We start from the raw sequence: 20673 nt of genomic DNA on the forward strand, positions 1-20673 counted from the left end.
ACTCTTGTGACAAACAATCCTACATAGAGCAAACCACGCCGGCCTTTAAAGGGGAACTATAGGCAGGAGCAATGAGGTAAACTTTTTCATCTTTGGATTGAATGATATCAGCAGCCATGCATCTACCACTGATAATATGCCCAGTTTATAGGTGTTTGATTCAGTATGAAATATATTCCTTGCACAAGTGTGAATAGTTTCAATATACTGTCAGATGGGAGAGATCCCTATTGGCAATTTCATGTATTTTACTGGCTCCTGCCTATAGATTCCCTTTAAGGTTTTATCTGGCACCAACCAGAACTGAAGCAGTATCAAGCAACATGCCTCAGCTTGAACACAATACAGAAGAAATTCAAAACTTCCTGTATCTATGGTGGCAAAAATTAATGTTACTTACATGGGTTTGATCACCAACCACTGAGCCCGAAACTTTTCATCCATGAGCCCAGGGAGAACACCGCTATGTTTAGGACCAAATGACCAGCTTTGCAGCTTAGTACTAAACGGCATCACTATATATCCATGTACGAAATAAGGATATTACTCAATAAAGACCAACCAAGGTTTCAAAAGTCTCAAATCCTTCAGAAATATAGATGACGATCGACTATAGTGTTACCAACACAGAAGAGTAACCTTCGTCAAACTTGCTATTCGCACTGACAAAATCATCATTCATTCCGTTCCATAGGTCGATATCTGAACGAAGTTTGAACAGGAAAGTTCCAACTTCTCCCACAGCATCAGACACCAATTTTCCCTTTGGAGTATATCCAAATTTCATGTTTCTTTGCCCAAACTATGTAAACCGTGCAAAGTTTCTTTGTCGCGAAATTTCCATATTTTTTTATTTCAATCTTTTCAAAGGTTTTCTACTGTAACTGTTGTAATCATGTTGTTATCCCAGAAAGTGTTAACGTTTTTGAAAAAGTGTGCTTTTGAATGTGACATGAGATCACCAGGGGACCTGAATCATAAAACCTGACTGCCATGGCCTCATTTGACATTGTATTTAGTTACATGTACCTGGCAATGATAACAAAAGGTTTTCAAGAGAAAAAAAATGAAATCGAAAAATAGGACTATCAAGGAATCGACAAATTGAACAATACGAAACAAGGCCTACCTAGAAATCTATACACACCTGAAAACCTAATGAGCGAGGGATAATAAACATTGGTTCAAAAGCTGATACGGTTTTGTTCAAAATTCAAACACCCCCCCAAAAATCTATTTTTCTGCTCATAAATTATTCCACACAGATAACGGGTGGGGGAGGAAAACTGTCAAAACAGTCTCAAGGCCTCGATAATCACATGTCTGTTCTATTAGTACTACATAAAGACTTTTCTTGATACTGATACTTAAGCAGCCTACAGTTGGGAAAGCCAAAATATTGGCACTTTCTGGCCAAAAAGGTGACTGTCCCAAAGATGACAAATCCATGCTTTGTCATGCAGTAACAACGCGACAAGAGCAATGCACCAATAGCAATCTTCTAATTCCACCAATGAAACTGGAAATGTGAATCAACAGTGTCAAGGGGAATTGGGTTCAAGGACACAAGGTCAAGGTCAAGTTCAAGGTCACATACCCAAGGGTGTGGTCATGCTATTTTGCGATAGATCCACTTTGCCACCAAGGTACAATATTGTGCAACTGACTGACAATTAGAATATCAAATGCTGAGACACTTTTGGCTGTTGTAACATCATAATTGTGGGTGTTATGCACCCAGGCAAAAGTAAACATAACATAGGTATACTTACATAACATTTGATTTGGCTGAGGAGCAAATAGATCCCATTCATAAACCTTGGAAAGCTCCTGCAAAAACAGGACTGGACAAGACGATTTTACATCCCCGCATTCTGCTCCCGTAAACTTTGCAAAACCAATCTAATGCATGATATATCAGCCTTGTGCATTTATTCTATGTCAATACCAATACAATGTGTAGAGCAGAGATAAATGAAACCTTGCTAAACTGCCAAAGGCGTAATATGCTGTATTCAAAATAAGCTTGCATGCTGTCAATTTACCATGAAGCGATAGAAATGGTTGGGATGTATGCTTTGGGGTCTAATCTCAATATCCATTTAAAAAGGAAGGTACACTAAGTTGGATGACTGATTGAGACCTGGAGATGTCGGTTAAGTATGATGAACTAATATTTGAGAGCAAAAATTAGAATTTCAATAAGAGTTTGAACAGGTAGGCATACATGTTGATGAGTAGACATGTAAAAGCTTTGGACATTTAAACTCAATATGGATTGCCCACTGGTCAAATTGACAAAAATCCCTCTTTTTTCCCACAGGATGCCCACTTTTTTTATGAGTTCACTTTAATTAAAGATTGTTTTTCTTTCAATAATCAATATGCCCTAAAGCAAAAATATCCAATATACATCATTTGACCTTAGTTATGTTTATGTATTTTCAAAATAGCACCAGCTTCCAAATCAATATTGCAATAGGTGAAAAGGTCACTTTATAGATTTCTGATCATCATTACAATGAGTTCTCACTTGGATTAGTTACTCATCTGTTAAAGGGAACAAGATGGCTATAAGACACATAGCTCTACAGCATCATTGACAAGGCAGGGTGTGCCTCCATCTTCGTAACGATAGCATCAGAACCTCACCAAAGAACTCTCATTCGTGACCCCTTCTCTGCTGCTTTTAATCAAAGTGGTGTTAAGAATGATCTCTGAAGAAAAACATTTTTGAATGTGACAGGCCACAGATAGGGCAATTTTAAACCTGTCAGCCTGACATGCTCAAAACAGTCAGAGAAGAGACAAAGGATCATCACAGTCAGGAACCTGAATATTTCAACACGACAAGGGGTGGGGCACAACATTGAAACCCCCTCGACAAGCCCTCAATAACTCTACACATAATGATCACCTACCAAGTCATAGCCCTGAAGGGAATCATAGTAGTCTTGGGTCGACTATACTGCAGCTGCAACGAGTGGCCCTCACCGAGCAAGGTAATTGAGGAGTTAGCACCGTAGATATTCTTCAAGATCTTTCTTGGATATGACGTAGAAGGCCTCCCGTTGTGCATTCGGATCGATTTGATGTAAGTCACATAGGAATCCATTTTCGGTTCTCAGAAAGAAGCACACATGAAAATTCCTTCGAATTCAGATGCACAAGTCCTTTATCAAATCCTGCACATTATCGTTAAATGCAAGGACGTCAAATGGAGTATTAGACATCATTCTTGCAGCACGTCAGTGACTTATTGGCATCAAATATAGCAGGTTACCACCAAAGCCGTTGTTTTATTCCAAACACAACGTGAAACACTATGGTATGAATTTAAACCATCCGTGCAATATGTAAAGAAGAGATCAATACGAACATGCATTTAGGAAATATATGCCACAGGTAAAATCGATTGTGTCGAGAATTTATAACAACCAATATTGAACGCAAGTATTTTTCTATAATTACCTATGTGTCTTCACATTAGAGAGGGCTGTTTGTCCAAAGTGTTATCGACATCACTGGGCAATTTCAAAAAGTTTAGTTTCTAATGGTGGGTTTTGCACAGCAAACATGGCGAAGTTTAACAAGTTTTTATTTAGTCACAACAGATTAGTTACCAGCCATATTATATATGCTAAGCCTACGAAAAACAATCCATAAGGGAGTTTTAGGGGAATGGGCCGAAACATCTTGGATCAGATATAGTCATGTAGGCCTGAAATAAGCCTAAACTAAAGCAGGATCAGTTCTGCCGAGTGAGGGCACAGGTTTGTAAACTATTAAGTGGGGGAATGGTCTTTCATGGGATGACAGGATGGACCAAAAAATTGCCAGAGACACCCTTTACTTCAGTGGGATTTCGGAGAGCCAGAAAACTGGGTCAAGATTTGCCTATTGGGAATTGAGATGGGGCCTTTTTTATAACTAGACGTCGCGACAGGTACCCCCATTCTCCTCTCAACATACAGTCAACTTACCATTACAATGACTTTATTTCTGAATCTGACTTACATCCCAGAAATCATAGAGTGGAACATCGCCGAAAAGACCGCAGTCCTCTGTCAGCCCTTAACTTGGTCCCAAATTGGTCAATTTTAATTCAAAATGTTTAAGTAACCACGAAACCCCTCTTAATGACAGCCATTCCCAGTGGTTCCCTAAAAAAAGGAGGGGGGGTATTTTTGGCAGGGCCTACTCTACATGAGGACCTGTATGTTCCTTTGGAGTAATCTATCCATAATCCAGCCATCTACGAAAGTCTCGCCATGTAAATATCCATTACAGTACAAATAATTAAATGTAAAATGGATTCTTTATGCTAGTGATTTGCAATGTAAATCCCTTGACAACATTGGTACAATAATATCCTCAGGTGATGCGCGGTAAAAGCTTTTAATATATGGAATACAAATTGAAATTTGTGTCACCTACCTGGTGACAGACGACACAAAAAAAGACAAACTTGGCTGGATCAAAACTGATTTAGAATTTTGAGTAGATTGTCCGGTTTTATTTAACACTAATCCAGACTAGATACAATTTGTCTAAAGTGAATTTGCACAATTTGCCCACGGAAATCTATCTTCTGATTTTCTTTTTAAAATGTACCTGTCCATAATCCAGCCATCTACAAAACCACTAATTCAGACTAGATACAATTTGTCTAAAGTGTGTTTGCACAATTTGCCCATGGAAATCTATCTTCTGGTTTTCTTTTTAAAACTCGAGCACAGATCAGTCAGCTAGATTTGGTCTGCTGAACCTGTGGACAATTCACCATTCAGAAACTTGCGTATCGGAATTCCATAGTCTACTGACTTGATGCATCGATTTCTTTGATACCGAATGAGGCGCAGGAAGTGGAGGGGCATACATATAGTATTTTCCATGTGAAATTCACTTTGAGACAAAAGTTGGATGAGGCAAGGCTCAAAATAAAAGGCCATTCACAGAACTGGCCGCGTCACACTGACTAATTGACCTGCTATCTCTTGGAAATGCTGAGCACAACTGATTCAATGCGCCACAAGTCATCAGATCAAATGTCCAATACTGATTGAAATTTAATTGATCTGGGTCCAGAATGATGAAAATTGAGGCGTGATTGATTGTATAAAATCAATAACTCCAGCACAGCATCTGATAGAGAGGTGTTAGCTATGCTGTTTTCCGGCCATCAAATGGTGTCAGCTTCATGAGTACTTCGAGTCATTTAAAGAGTGAGCTGAGAGATGTTGGTTAATGGATTCAATAAAATCTTTGCAAATGACATATGACTGAAGATATATGTGGCTATTAAAGCTTACCTCGTAATAAGAGTAAATATAGAACATAAAGATTACGAGCAATAAAAGCGGTAAAGATCACAAGCGGTAAAGACTATATAAATGTGAGGTATAGATTCCACCCAAAACCTTATAACACACAAATAGGTTGGTTGGCTATCCACAAGAAATGTTTATGATGGTTAAAGACTATAAAGCGGCACAGTGCAAACAAATGATTTGAATTGCTGTGAACTGCGACAAAAATTGCTGCTATGTGCAACAAAACGATCTCTTGTCTGCGAGTAAAACCAAGAATCGCTCAGATTGATATTGATCGCAATCATCGATTCTTGTCACAGGCATCTGCAATGACCACCGCAAATGAGCAATTTTTGTTGCATGCAATGATAATTGCAGGCTGCAGCAACAAAAACTGACTGTTTACAAGGCGCTTTAAGGAAACGGTAAATTAGCCCTCGCAGACAAGGATTCAGTGAGTAGTTTTTTTCATGAGTTCCTCAAGGAGGACCACAAACGACCAAATAGCAATTTGACAAAATGGAAAAAGCAATTGGAACAATTACTGATAAAGGCTAGTAATTGGAACAATTTGAAATGGAAATCCCCAGTGATAGAGATCCATACAAGGTACTTACTAGACAGTGCACACACTTATCGGGAATCTAGTCTGTTGTCGCTGCTTGATATCCTGAATAAACCTTTTGAAATCGGCCAGTTTCTCCATAGTATTCTGCCGGGTTTCCATTAGACTTTTTACAGTACTGAATGTTTTCTCTCTGCCCGCTGCCGGCTTCAGCTGAGGAAATGCGGTAAATTTGTAGTGGCCGTCCATGGTGGCCGCGTCCAAATATCAGTCTGAACCGCAAATGTATACTTATGACCCACTCAGTTATATTCTCACAATATCTTTAGAATTGAGGATTCCTTTATGAGATCTCATTGATAAGCACTTTCACTGCACATTATCTGCATTAATAGACTTTCTCCTGCTCGCCTAGCTTGATGAATAGGGGAGTGAAATTCCCCGCTCTTGTTGATAAAATGGTGACTTCCACGCATGAACGGTAATAGCCAATTTTAGATGTCATCGCACTATATGAACCGGTTTTATGATATCCTTCAAAAGCAACACTCTTCCAACCAGTGAAAGTATATTCACTTCCTTTTGACACTATCTTAAAAATCTCAACTTGTGGCGACCCATTCCGCCCTATGTCATTGTTGACTTCGGGTCTTCGCTCAATTTACCCAGTGATCACAGCCAATATTGCTGATCAATCATGCCATTATTTGTCAAAAGTCTTGCCAATTCTTCGCACCGAAATCTCTGATAAAGTGCTTATCCTTTAAACACACAAAGCAAAATGGAACATTACTGGAGACACTGCAATTGGAATAGTAATGACTGTCAATTTACATGCACTTAGACTGACAGGTTTTCTTTCACATAATGGTGAAACCAGGTCTCCATGTTTCAACTTTTTCTCACCAATCTAGGCTCTGCTGAAAATTGTTGGTATCCCATATAAGTCGCAATTACTTTTAGGATCGGTTGATTAAATCCAAAAACTTAATTCCAAAATCATTTTGTTTCACCAAAAGCAGCAATACCTATAGTTTCTTCAAAGTATTTTCAAGGAAGGAATGGACAAGGTTAGAAGATACAGCACCAAAAGTAATCCCTGCAACATCTTTTGATCACTAGCTGCATTTACTGTAAAACGATTTCTGTGGAATAAATTTTTACTTTTGTCAGAAGTTTTCACTTGAAAGGCTCCAAAATTTGCCGGTTATCACCAGTTTGATCAGAACAGTGAATTTCCTATAGTTTTATCCAATGTTACTGTTAAGACTGGACAATGTAAGAAGATACAGCACCAACCATTATCCATGCGACATTCCAACAGATAAGGTAAGCTTCTTGCTCTGTGGTCGGATGTCTGAGAAATCAAATTGTCCACATATCTCAAATTGAAGAGAACACAAACACTGAAATGGTTTGGATAGACATGTAGTCAGCAAAAGAAAAGTATACTGAAAGTTTGACCGAACAAAAACATTAAAGATTAACTGTTTGCACACTTTTCCACTAATCCAACAGAGCTGCCATGAAAAAAATTAAATAATGAAAATTTCTTATCGAGTATTGCATTGATAATACAAATCTATGCACCTGTGAAGAAAATCGTGTTCCTTTTTTCGGCAATTCTTGCTGTGCATGCTGTTGTATTTGTCCACGAATAGAAAATAAATCTCACAAACATATCCAAAACACTGGTCATAATATGAGAAATAATCCAACAATTATAAAAGATTGCTCCAAGAAATATATTTACCAACTCCACATGACATGAATTACTGACCATACAAATGCGTTGACTAATCCTCATCCCCGGGCTGATTCACGCGGCCCAACTGATTCAGAGGTAGAATGTGCCATTAGAGTTTGTGAACAGGCCAACATCCTCCCATTCAAACTTATAGAACTCCATTAGGGACTTGCTCAGAATTTTATGATATTTCAGCTTTGCTTCATCAGCAAAGAACTTGGACTGAAAATGCCATATCAATTTTCTTTCATGATTATGATATCTTTCACTGTATGACTATGAGCATTTCCTATTGCATTTGCCAATTTCGAGGTTTCTTGGAGTGGGTAGAGTGTTGGTCACAGTTTATTCCCCTGAAGGTGCAACAAACCGGCATTAACAATTTCTGGGAGCCACGGGTCAGATCTGTCTTGCATTGGCTATCGTGAAACTGCTGGCCACTTGCTTGCAACAGATGCTTCAGATGGTAGAGTCGTTGCAGATTATAGCCCACTCAAAATGTGTGCGGGCTCATAACAGCAAACAATTTCTGACAAATGTGAGTCTGATTATATCTGACTTTTCAGTCAGATCCTCCAACCTGCAACTTCCAGGTACCTTCGCATCAGAAGTGTACTTTTGAGATCATCCCTGAATCAATTATGTTTGAGTTTGTGATGAGTGGAATGAAGGTTCATTGAAATACGGATATTGTTTATTGCTGTCACCATGGTTGACATAAGCTGACATGAACGAGATTAGCAATCATATCTGATAGTCGATAATGACAGATCAAATTCACTGAACAAGTAGCGCTTTAAAATCACTTATAGACCATATGGCGTTTAATTTCATGATATTTATGAGTGTGCTTTTCTTTATCAGCGCGATATTTATGAGTACTCTTTTCTCTATCACCAAGAAATCACAAAGACACGAATAGGAAAATATTTTGAATCTGCAAACGGTTAATAGATATAACTAAACGGAATACCGCTAATGTATTACCGAAGTTGGGATCAAATTCATCCCCTTCCGGTCAGTTCCATAATTTCACGTACATAAACCCAAGCAGATTTTTTTCAGGAACTCTATAAAATCGATTACTTTAGTGTTGGCCCGGCTTTATGTTGTCCAATCACGAAGTCAGTAATGAAATTGTGTGTGGTCCTAGGCCCTATAAACATCAAAAAGTTCATGCTTAAGGAAAGCAAGCATGGGACAGTTTAAAATCATGCTGGATTATTCAATTCATATGAATCAATCATAAAGGGATTTTAGCACCTAAGAACGCCTGCCTGAGCTGAAGAAAACATTGACATCTAGTGTTCTGACCCAGTACTAGCATGTCTTACAACCTGACAACCAGACAGGAAAGTTAACAACAGCACGACAGACTACACTTAGCAACAAAACATGCTACCTGGGGGCAAAATGTAGAACCATCAAACGAAAGCTTGCTCAAGAGACCTCTGTGGACACCTCAAGAACCAGACAAGACTCATTAGAACTTTTTTTAAACTGGTACCAGGGTTATATCTAGGATTTCAATAGGGCATGGTGCTTAGTTATAATGAAATGGCCAGGGCCATTGTGCTCACCTCATGTGGAGGAAAGATGGATAAAGAGCATGGTATTGTGTCATGTAGTGTTAGGTTTGATGTAGGTCCGAGCAATTACAATTTCCCCAAAATGGCCAATTTACAGTACATTCGACCTCTGTGACCTTGAAAAGTAGGTCAAATCAAAGAAGACCCGGGTGACACATTGAATGGTTGTTAGAATTAGATGTACCTATGATATAAAATTGGTGCCAATCGGGCAAGTCATTACTAGGAATAATGGCATTTTCAAGAATTTAGGATTTGGCCCCCTCCCTGGAGGCCAAACGGCAAATCAGATTGCACCAAACTTCGGTACCTGAGATCACCTGACCAAGGGGTACATGTGTAATTAATTTGTGATCAATAGTCATTGTAGTTAAGAAACGTGCCATAGTTACCGCCTGACGGCGAATTTACGCCATTTGACCTCTGTGACCTTGACAAGAAGGTCAAATTAAAAACCTGTGTGACATATACTGTATGGTGGTTAGATGTACCCATGTTATCAAATTGGTGGCAATCGGGCAAGAAGTTAAGGAATAATCACATTTTTAAGGTTTTTGGATTTTGCCCCCTGGTGGTCAAGTGGTGAATCATATTGGACCAAACTTCGGTCCCTGAGATCACCTGACTAAGGGGTAAATGTGTACCAAATTTGGTATCAATAGTCATTGCAGTTTAGAAACGTGCCATCGTTACATCCCAACGGCCAATTTACACCATTTGACCTCTGTGACCTTGAAAAGGAGGTCAAATCAAAAACCCGGAGGATATATGATGCACCTTTGCTAGAAGTACCTACCATATTTTTTTCAAAATTTCCCGACTACTATTAAGGGAGATATTGCATATTTTCATTTTTAACGTTTGGCCCCCTGGTGGCCAAACCATGAAACGAATCGGACCGAAACATGGTCTCCAAGGTGTCATTACATAAGGGTACATGTGTCCCAAGTTTCAACTCAATAGCTCTAACAGTTACGAAACGTGCCCTGCTAACGGACGACGGACGACGACGGACGACGACGACGACGACGACGACGACGGACGACGGACGCCACGGTATGGGATAAGCTCACCTCTGCTAAGAGGTGAGCTAAAAAGGGGCAGATCATTTATAAAAGGGGCACCCTTCAAGGGTGTTGAAGGAAAAAGGGGCAAATGCAACGCGCCGCAATTACCGATCACCAAGCTATGCTGAAAGCTTGTATCTGACCACTGAAAATTATCAAGTGATTTATTTATGTAATTGTGTATCATGCTTTATGTTGTCTATGTTGAAAAATAATTCGAAGAATGTAGTCACATAATCTGATATGGCATTGCCAGCAGCCCGTTCAGTGAACTTGCACTCGCAGTTGAAGAGGGATTTGTACAAGAATGGCAAAGAAGATATACCCCAGATATACCCGGAAGATATACATGCACGGCACAGACGTAGGACTGATCTAACTCTATCAATGCCAAAGCACGTGGCCGTGACTGCAGCCCCGCCCACCATCACGATCGGCGCATGCAACCGCCGCTGAAGAACAAAACATTGCAATATATCGGCACAACAATGCTTAATTTCACTATTATTCATTTGATAAAGATTATTTCTGTTTTATTTACCCAAATAAAGCCTCTATCCGAGGACATTTGGCCGCCAACTGAGCCAACTTTGCCTCCTTCTCCTTCGCCCGCCTCTTTTTGCCCGGCATGATTTAATAGTTTTTTCAACTACCACCAGTCTGCGCCACCCTTCGTCCTCTTGCACGTCGCATTGGTGTGACGACCTCGCGTTCAGTGATGAATAATGTGCAGATGGATATACAGGTAGACGTTCTGTTGGCGACGGCTGTTGGTGAGGTAGACCCATCGCTAGCTCGAGGCTCGGATTGGCGGATTGGATTGCGCGCTCGCGGCAACTGCATAAATTATAGACGACGGCACATGGCGGCTTGTAGATAAGGCATGGCGATCATTTGTTGAAGATAATAACGGGCTTGGCGGATTACCTGGGGGAACATTGGCGTCAAAAAAAGGGCAGTATTGGCGGGATTTGAGATCAAGGGGGCAGCATGGCGGGACTGAAAGGGGGCATGGCGCAGCGCCATTCCAAAACGGCCTAGATATAACCCTGGGTACCTGGATCTCATTCATTCTGTGCCAGATGGTATGAAGACATGTTTATCTATTGAGAATCTAGAACCACTGCCAGTCTAGTGATGTCACTACAGATTTACCAAATTTTCTGCAAATCCGTCAGCAAGCACATTGATGTGAGAGACTTTAAAGTGCCTGGATTGCATTCATTCTGCGCCAGATGATATGAAGACCATTCTATCTTTCGAGAATCTAGAACCACTGCAGCCAAGTGATATCACCTCAGATTAACAAAGTTTTCTGCAAATCTGTCGGCATATGTCACTAAGCAATCCTGTTGCCCAGTGCAGGGGTTGTTATACATCAAGCCACGTGGCCCAGGGCTTGTGACAACACTCTAAGACTGTCTTTGAAGAATGAAACCTTGCACGGTACTCTCTGTTAAAAAATGGCTAAGGACTCCCTAGGACTCCTGAGATTTTTTCAAAACCTTGGTCTGACTCCCCAACTAGAAAGTTCTGTTGATCTGTGAAAGGCATAATGTGTGAATAATGACAGAGTCTGCAAATGTTACCAATATATATCCTGCCGCCCCCTTTCTCACACAAGATTTCATCATCTGGGTAGATATAAATTGAAATGGCCAAGAAACAGATTTCACTATCTACAACATTGGTCAGGAGGTAATTCAGTAGGATTTAGGAAGTATATCACATAAATGGCAGTGATGTGGCTGTGACTACCAACTTGACAAATAATGCACAGACAATCCTACTCAGAGCAAAATAAAATCTTCCACCGATACAAAAGTGAAAGCCCGGGTAAGCTATATGGTTGTGGGCTAAATGCACAATAATTTACAGCGATCAGCAAGGAAAGCCGAGACCTCAACCAGCTTGGCAGATGACAAGGTACGACAGCCTTGGATGGAATAGTTTACTCACCTTGGCACTGCAATCTTTGAGCCAAATGGGGCCAATCCTGTGGCGAGCCATTTCACAACATCCTCCTCCCGATGTCGCCTTCTTCAAACACAAAAATCAACAATTTTACATGCAAACATCACCATTTTCTCCTAGAGTTAATATACCACTTGGTTTTGACTTAATTTCTTGGTGAAAAAGAGTATTGTTGCATAGTTTCATGCTGTCTTTAGTTTAAATGATGAGAGTTAATTGTACATGTATCTTAATTAAATGTTTAACATGTATTAAAACCCTGTACATAAAGCGCAGTCGTTAAGTCCTCCAGGGGAGGGCCCGTTGCGGACAGCCTAGTCACATGAGGGCAGTTTGGGGTTCCGCCCTCGTCTTTCCCCAGCCTCCGACACGTACAGCCAAAATTACCATCTTTTATTTAATTATTTCACATAACTGTTGCTTTAGACAGTTGACATTATTGTAAAAAAATAATGACAACACTAATACTCAGTACAATTTCTAATCGAAAGGGTTGCGAGTGATCTTATAATATTCATGTCTTCATTGAAAAGATTAATAAGCCTTGATCAAACCTGAGGGAAGAATAGTTTACGATACACAACATGCTATTATTATCAGGGAGACAACAGAGAATAAAGTCAGATGACACTCAAATTACAGATAATAAGGTTAGCCACGCTATCTTCATGCAGTAACTTGATCCTAGTGAATATGTGTGTATTATATTTTAGCTAACATATACGTCTAATAACGTCCTTCCTGCTATCGGGTTCATATGAAATACCTCTAACATCGCTATGCGTGCACTACACATTGTTATATTCTTTACAGAATACCACACACCTTCTACAACTCTAGATACATACTTTTTTTCCATCACCATCGACGACCAGCATATAGATATTTCTTATGAGTCAATTCCCATTTGATAAAATACCCAGAGATAAAGACATGGTCAATTATAATTCGACAGAAGGACAGGCACATGAAGATTAAAATGCAGCCTTCCAGACAACACTCAAAATTGATGAGTCTGTCAGTGGGCCTGGCGTTTTGATCTTCACTTGCCTGTGGCTGAAGAACAGCATCAAACAGTGGGTGACTGGGTGATTGATTAGATCTATGTAAAGCAATCAATCAATAATTCAGTATAACAGTATATTAACCTACGGTAGTTGATTGAAGAAGATGTAACCATGCACACTGGAGGACAAAGAATGCAAATGCCTTTGCCAATTTTCAAAGGTTTGCCCTGTACGTGGTCAGTATCGACCAACAATTTTACTGATTGCAAACCAAATTACTGAACAATCTACAAGGTCACATCAGCAAGTGACAGAACACTACAGTGCCAAACCAAGAATCCCAACTGTGACTAAATCGGTCCGAGGCAAAGCAACCCACAAAGGCTTCTGTGTTCATGTTTGTAGGTACATGTCACAGAACAAGAAAAGGGGATTCCTGTGACCTAAAACTAACCCAGGGATTCTACTTGCAAACCAGTGATCTTTTTGTCACTCATCACAGTGATAACTGATGCAAATCACAGTGATGATTGTTGCCTGTTTGCAGGGGAATATTGTAAAAATTTATTTTAGCACTGTATGATCTATAGTTTCTGAGCTAAAGATGTTGTGATTTTGATGCAAAATGTTGTATATTAGTATTTTTCTGTTGACATCCAAGCTGACCGTGATCCAAGGAATACCCTCAACAGAAATGTGGTGCCCGACTGCCGATTCTCCAGGATGGAATCATACTTTATAACTCCTGCTCAGCATTACAAAGAAGCCTGAACAGTATAGAGGTGCAAAACCTGTTGCAAAAGCCCTAATTAATACTCTAGCATAAACTTCACCTAGGACACTCACGAAAAGCCAAAACATTATCAAAACAACAAATTGGTCAGAAAATTAAGTCAATATCATATTAAATATTGATGGCATTTAGAAGCTATATATTACATTAGATCGGTTAATTAGATGCTGATCATGGTTGTCAATGACAACAATTATTCTTGAATTGCACCGCTGACTTTGGATTTCACTCCATTTGGTACCAACCAAAGCAGTGACAGTTGTGACACCAAAACAACTAAAGCCAGAACAAGGCTTAGAAAATGATACCACATTGCAACCAAGGTGTTCTAGAATATTATCACAGCAGGAGCTATTAGCTTTTCAATTGAATGACCCATGGACATTGGAACTTGGTGTAAAGGTGGTAGCCAGCGATCACAGAGGGGATGCCCCAGTGCTGACCCCAACTCAGGTGGATGCCACCAATTCTGATAAGTAAACCTAAACGCCGATAAATTGTTAGCAAGTAGGCTACAGTACAGGAGCCGCTGTAGTCTAGATGGTTTATCTTGGATAGCGGTCAAGAGGTCCCTGGTTTGAACCACACACTCGTATGAATCTCTAGGCGGTCCTTTGCTGAAGTTGCCTTACTCCATCCACCCAGGTTTATAAATGGGTACTGTACCGGTCACTTGGTTGTAACACTGATTGGGTAGCACATCTGAGGTCTACTGTTAGGTTTAAGGATAGACCAGGGTTAGACTGTAACGTCAGATGATTAATCCTACTGCAGTAGGAATCAGACTTATCACACTTATCAGACTTATGAACCCCAAACTTTAACTTTTTAACTTTCAAGTTAATTGAGATATTTCACACTAGTGATAAAGATCTGCATCGCTGAAACTTGGTATTTGTGGTATTTGTCTACAGAACAGCATTGTGAAAAATGTTGTTTAGTGCATATTTATACAATGAGAAATTTTTTAATTGGCTCCTTTTTCAAATTTTTGAACGAGCGGAGTATGCTTTTAAGGGGAGAGAAAAGTAATTGGAAATTTAACAATTAATGAGTTACACAGACATAGGAACAACACCTCCATCTTATACTGTATGTTGCCGATGAAATGTTATTAAGTTATCCCACCAAGAATGAATTACGATCAATTCCTGCTGGACTCGAATGGATTCGATGCCAAATCAAACTATGAATTATTTAGAACTGATCAATGCAGCAAACACAAGGGACCCAGATAGAGGTTGGTATGTTCTTGATATAAACCGGTTAAGAAATTATGAATCAAATCGAACATATCATCCCCGCAATTCGGTGCATGTCCGAGGTTGATTACATGTAGCATCCTTTGCTTTGTAGAATCAAACCTTCTTCCAAGGTTTCCTTGATAATCTCAGTGCTTTCTAAATACAGTGATTGCTTGAGTTTAAAAGAGCAGTAGAATCTGTTAATATCATATGACGATATTTGTAATGACGTCATACCATGACGTCACTGATGGCAGGGCACTGCATTAACGACGCAACTCCGCCCCAACAGAGGTCGGGATGATGCAAATGGACCAGCACATCTTTTTGTGGGAAATGCCGGACAAACATAAATGGGTCCATTGTGGCCATAATTCGCCATGAAATCTGCTCAGAAATTCTGGGTCATTATAAGTACTACTACCAGAACTGCATTACTCTTTCACTGCAGGTACATGGCATGGAATGGTCTATGTGGTATTGACACAAACAACAATACCCTTTCGCTGCGGGTGATGTGCATAACATGTCATGTATATGGCATGGCATGTAAATGACATGCCATGTACATGACATATAACACTATTTTGGTTAGGTTTTGGATATTGTTACATATAACAATATCGAAATTTCCTTGAAGCGGGCTAAATAATCATTGCAGCAGAAGATAACATGCCAACTAGAACACGCTAAAGCCTAAAGGAGACAATTACAATGCAAGAATAACACCACTTATTTCCCAACAAATTTGGAACTATTCAGATTTTCACTGCACCTACCGTGGTATAGGATAGTCCAAGAACTGGGGTGTGGGGGTTCTCCTAAACTTCAGCCTCAGGGCATCATATGGTATAGTGAGTGATTCCATCATGTACCGATTTTTCACCAACGGTAATTTGACAGTCATTTTATCCCTCGGCCCCATCTGATACAGCAAAATTGGCGTGGACGCATGAGCAGTTTAGTGCTAAAGCCATCCACGTTCGATAAAGTAATATGGCAATTGAATATTTCTGGTCCATGTAAGTCATGCAATAACACACACGAGTCAATTTATTATTAATGAAACTATATTACGATCCATCAGACTGTATCAAACTCAGGTTTAGACTCGTTAGTTTTATTGGTCTATCACCTCCGTCCTCAGCAGTTGAAGTCGAATGGTACCTTGTCCGAGTGCTTGGTCATAGACTAGGAGTCCAAAGAGAAGAAATAGTACTACACAGTTTGAATTGGAGTAACGTCCATTGAATCACACAACTTTCAGTACCATTGAAGGTATTTCACACTGGATTTTCGTGTCTTTCACACCTAGTGTCCAAGTACCCTCCCGTGATCACACACATCAAAGAACGCCTAAGTAAATATCATTTTGAGTTCGAGTATTATCTTCCATATGGCACAATTTCCTGATTCCTGTTATTGATTTTCACTCCAGTAAGGGCAATTAGTATAATTACAAAATTGATATGGAGATCAGAGACCAGTTGGTTGAAGTCCTGATTAGAAATGGTTGTGCAGAAGTAAGAACTCTTGAAAATGATTTCATGAATATAGTATTAGTCCAACGAGGCCAAGAGTGCTTGACGAAAACTCACCACAGTATTTTGCATACTGGTCTCCCAATTCAAATGAAATATAAGTCTCATAATTAACCAGTTAGGCGTGAGAATTCGGTAAGAACTTTTATCCTTATGCAATGCACTGTTATTCTTGCTCGATAAATTCATAAGGTATGTGCACTGCTGTGTTAATTTAAAGCCAGACTATATCAAACCATGGGCATTATCAATACCGCGCTTGTTTTCATTCACGCTATTTACTTCACTGCCCATTATACTTCTCTATAGATATTTATTGCCGTTTAGAAAAGCACACATGTTCACCTTTTAAACATGTCTGAACAATGGCATTGACAGCCAAAGTCACTGATTACACGTTATCAATCAGAAGTCGATTCCGTCTGAAATCAACTAGAATTCCTTGTGCATAACAGAAGCGTGTCATTCAAAATATGCATACATCTCAAATCAAGTTGAACCGAGACAAATCACAGTCTTCTCACTGATATTGATCTTGAAAGAGCAAAACCTACACATACTTAAAAAGGTAAACAATCAGAGATAGGCAACCAAGGTGCTCCAATTAAACTGCATATCTGTCAGCTATATATCGTCAATAGCTTGAATGAAAAACGTAAAAAATGAACTTTTTTGCAAATCGATCTCAGCATGAGTTTTTGGTGGTTCTCCAATCTTTAAAGGCAAATGCCATTCACTGTCATGCACACCTCTTTCAGTACAAAAGCATGAATGACACTAAAGGAGAGTGATATTTTATGCCATCTGAATACAGAATGTTACTTTCCTCACATATCTTGTTTATACCGATTAATAGGAGGAGCCACAGGCTTTAATCTAAGGTTTTTTCTCCAGCCATTTCAGACTGATAATAGTCTTGCTGTGTCAAAGGAAACCTGACATTGGTCATGAATGGTCGTTAACAGCTCTTCAGCAGACGTATAGTATAATGACCTTGAAAATTGGGTCAAGGTCAAAATGATAGTTCTACCTAGGATTAGTAATTATACACAATTTCAAGTTAAACTTTTGACAACATTTCTGCAGGTCATCCTTTCAGACAGTGTTTGAAACATGCTTTGGAAAAGCAATGTCATGAAATGCTCCAAATGGAATAGCAAACTACTACATCAACATGTGTATTCATCTTTCATTAGTAACGCTTTAAGACTAAGTTTACTGATGCAGTGACCCGTAAGGACTGCCCCACAGCCTGAAGGATTTTACCGCTATCATGAAATTCTTTCAATATTCAATCATAACAGTAGATCAAAATCTTTATCTAAAATTCCTCACTCTTTAAAAATGTGTACTAAATTTCAAGTTCATAGCTTTAGCGGTTTTAAAAGAAACGTGTCATAGTTGCACTCAAACGGTCAATTTACGCCATTTGACCTCTGTGACCTTGAAAATAAGGTCAAATCAAAAACCCGTATGATATGTGATGTATACTTACTTGCTAGGAGAACCTACCATTAAAATTTTATCGAAAACTAGTCACTTATAAGAGAGATATTGAACTTTTTAGGTTTCCATTTTTGGCCCCCTGGTGGCCAAGTCAAGAATTAGATTGGACCGAAATTCAGTGAAAGAAGTCACCTGACCTGGGGGGGGGGGGGTCCTGTGTACAAAGTTTCAAGTTCATAGCATAAGTGGTTAAGAAACGTGCCACAGTTTTTGAAACAGGATACAGATGACGAGACAGCGGACGACAGACACAGCGGTATTGTTTAGACTCCCCTATGGTGAGCCAAAAATTAGGTATGATTTATCAAATTAATTCAGTCTGTCAGGTGAGACTAAATGGTGTAGTGGACTTGCAAATCTCCAGCAAAATCTTTCGATAAAGGTAGGATGACAAGAAACATGTTTTTCTCATTGCAGACATGATTATTTGAAGCTCGCTGTGGAAAAAATCGCTTGCTTGTAAGGCCCCTTAATAGTCGCAGTGAAAAATGACTACACCACTGTAATTACAGCTATAGGGGTACAGTAAGTTAGCTCATTTAGCTAACTAATAAGAAACAGTCCTTATCACCAATGACTCTATCTATCTATCACCAATGTCGATACAGTTTGGTAATCCTTTTTTTGCGATGACCGGGAGATATTTAGAGATATTAAGAGATCATAACCTATGCATGCACTACATTATAAAATGATTATTCCGTATGTCTTCCCTCGGGGTAAAGTTTACATTAATGGCTTAGTAGCAATTGTTTGCTGGTCACCACAAAACATACCGCTTTTTTGAACTTATACTTCTGGATAAATTAATATGCTCTTGTCCAGGCTTGTGTTTATAGGATTCGATCATTTGCAAACCTAATCCATGACAATAAAATACAGCCAAGCCAAAGGCATTTTATCAAAGAAGAAACAAATTGCACTCAAAAAATTAGTAACAATTCTCACCAGAAGGTTTGGAAAAAGAATGTAATAGCTGGGCCATTACACGTGTACAAGCATGAAGAAAGAAAATCTCAAAAAACTCTGAACGAGGACAAAAAACTGCTGGGTAGAACTATTCGGATTAAATATATCTCCAACAGGTTTTAATAAATATAATCCTACCCAAATGAACAGCAATTAAAGTCCCCCTTCCTCAGCATGGACACGGTCTAAGCCAAAAATATTTGGCAAGCCATAGGACGAAATTTGTTGCTTTACCAGTTGCAGCTGCACGCCCAGTATTAAATCTTGTCACCAAGAGGACCCTCTAAAGTTTAGATAATACTTATGCAACAATTTCACTCTCGGAACAAGAAGATTCTGGTAAGATCTCAATGGAATCACTTTACAATTGAACAAAAGAGACTGCGGAGACTGGGTGGGTGATCTCTTGGTGAACTGACCAAACCAAAGTTCGGTCAGGTTAGGGCTTGTTACACAGTGGCAGCATCTTGCATATGTTTAGCATTGGTGAGACGAGAGACTTATTAGCGACCCATCACCAGCGCCAAAAATTTGCATGTAGCATGGAGGAAATGTACAACCGGTACCTAGCTGTCAGGCAACCTCACCAGTTAATCAAGCCCAATCAGTTAAAAATGTTGCATGATATTTTAAAGTACAATGGAAAGCAGTCCAAAAGTTCTATTGAACAAAGCTGATGAACCTATCAGTATTATTTGGATACATCTGAAAGTACCTAGAAACTTATTATTTCTCAATCCCAAACCAACAGGCCGGTTGACAAAGTAACAAGTTGCAGACAAGATGATTTTTGCTGTCTGCATGTAAGTGTGATTTCAATTGTAGACAGATTGCTTCTTCACTGGTACAGGGCACCAAATAATTCCCAAAATGTGTATTTCAAAGCACAAAACTTTACCCAGGATCCATAATTTTGAAATGGCCATAACTTCAAAACTGATACACTTCGGACAGTTAAAATTGGTTTGACTCTCTATCAGTATCAAGAAAGGTAACAAGAATTGCATGTTGCAATCAATGGACCGTTATGGACATGGCCACTTCTGCAATGACAATAAAGAAACTCACACGGGCGACACAGTGCTGAAATGAGATTGAAGATGAGGCCAAAGTATTATGACAGTGATGTGTACAAACTATGCATGCAGAGCAACATTAATTCTAATACTACCAAATGATAACAATTGCAAGTTACAGACAACTAAGGAAGTTTACATGCGATAAAGCTAGGGTGGGTGAACATACTATGACCATTGCATGCAACTGATTGTGTGTGAGTGAAGAGAAATAACCGGCTTACGTTTCAACCTCATCTGCCTTCTCTTGTTGGTCCCTGAAAATGATACAGCAGTCAAGAAT

At 39.4% G+C, this 20673-nt stretch overlaps 1 protein-coding gene across 5 annotated transcripts in view; it reads right to left on the reverse strand.

The window, feature by feature from the left end:
* The window catches only part of LOC135486260 (uncharacterized), a 43895-nt gene that overhangs the window by 11384 nt on the left and 11838 nt on the right, over nucleotides 1-20673 (reverse strand). For 3 of the 5 annotated variants that reach the window (XM_064768932.1, XM_064768934.1, XM_064768935.1), the window contains exons 2-3: nucleotides 20615-20647; nucleotides 12240-12320 (exon numbers count right to left, since the gene is read on the reverse strand). In XM_064768932.1, the coding sequence (XP_064625002.1) occupies nucleotides 12240-12320; nucleotides 20615-20647 (114 nt within the window). The remainder of the gene's footprint in view (nucleotides 1-12239; nucleotides 12321-20614; nucleotides 20648-20673) is intronic. The other 2 variants (XM_064768933.1, XM_064768937.1) reach the window with 1 other exon arrangement.

The sequence above is a fragment of the Lineus longissimus genome, chromosome 4 (genome assembly GCF_910592395.1).
Source record: "Lineus longissimus chromosome 4, tnLinLong1.2, whole genome shotgun sequence".
NCBI lineage: Eukaryota > Metazoa > Nemertea > Pilidiophora > Heteronemertea > Lineidae > Lineus > Lineus longissimus.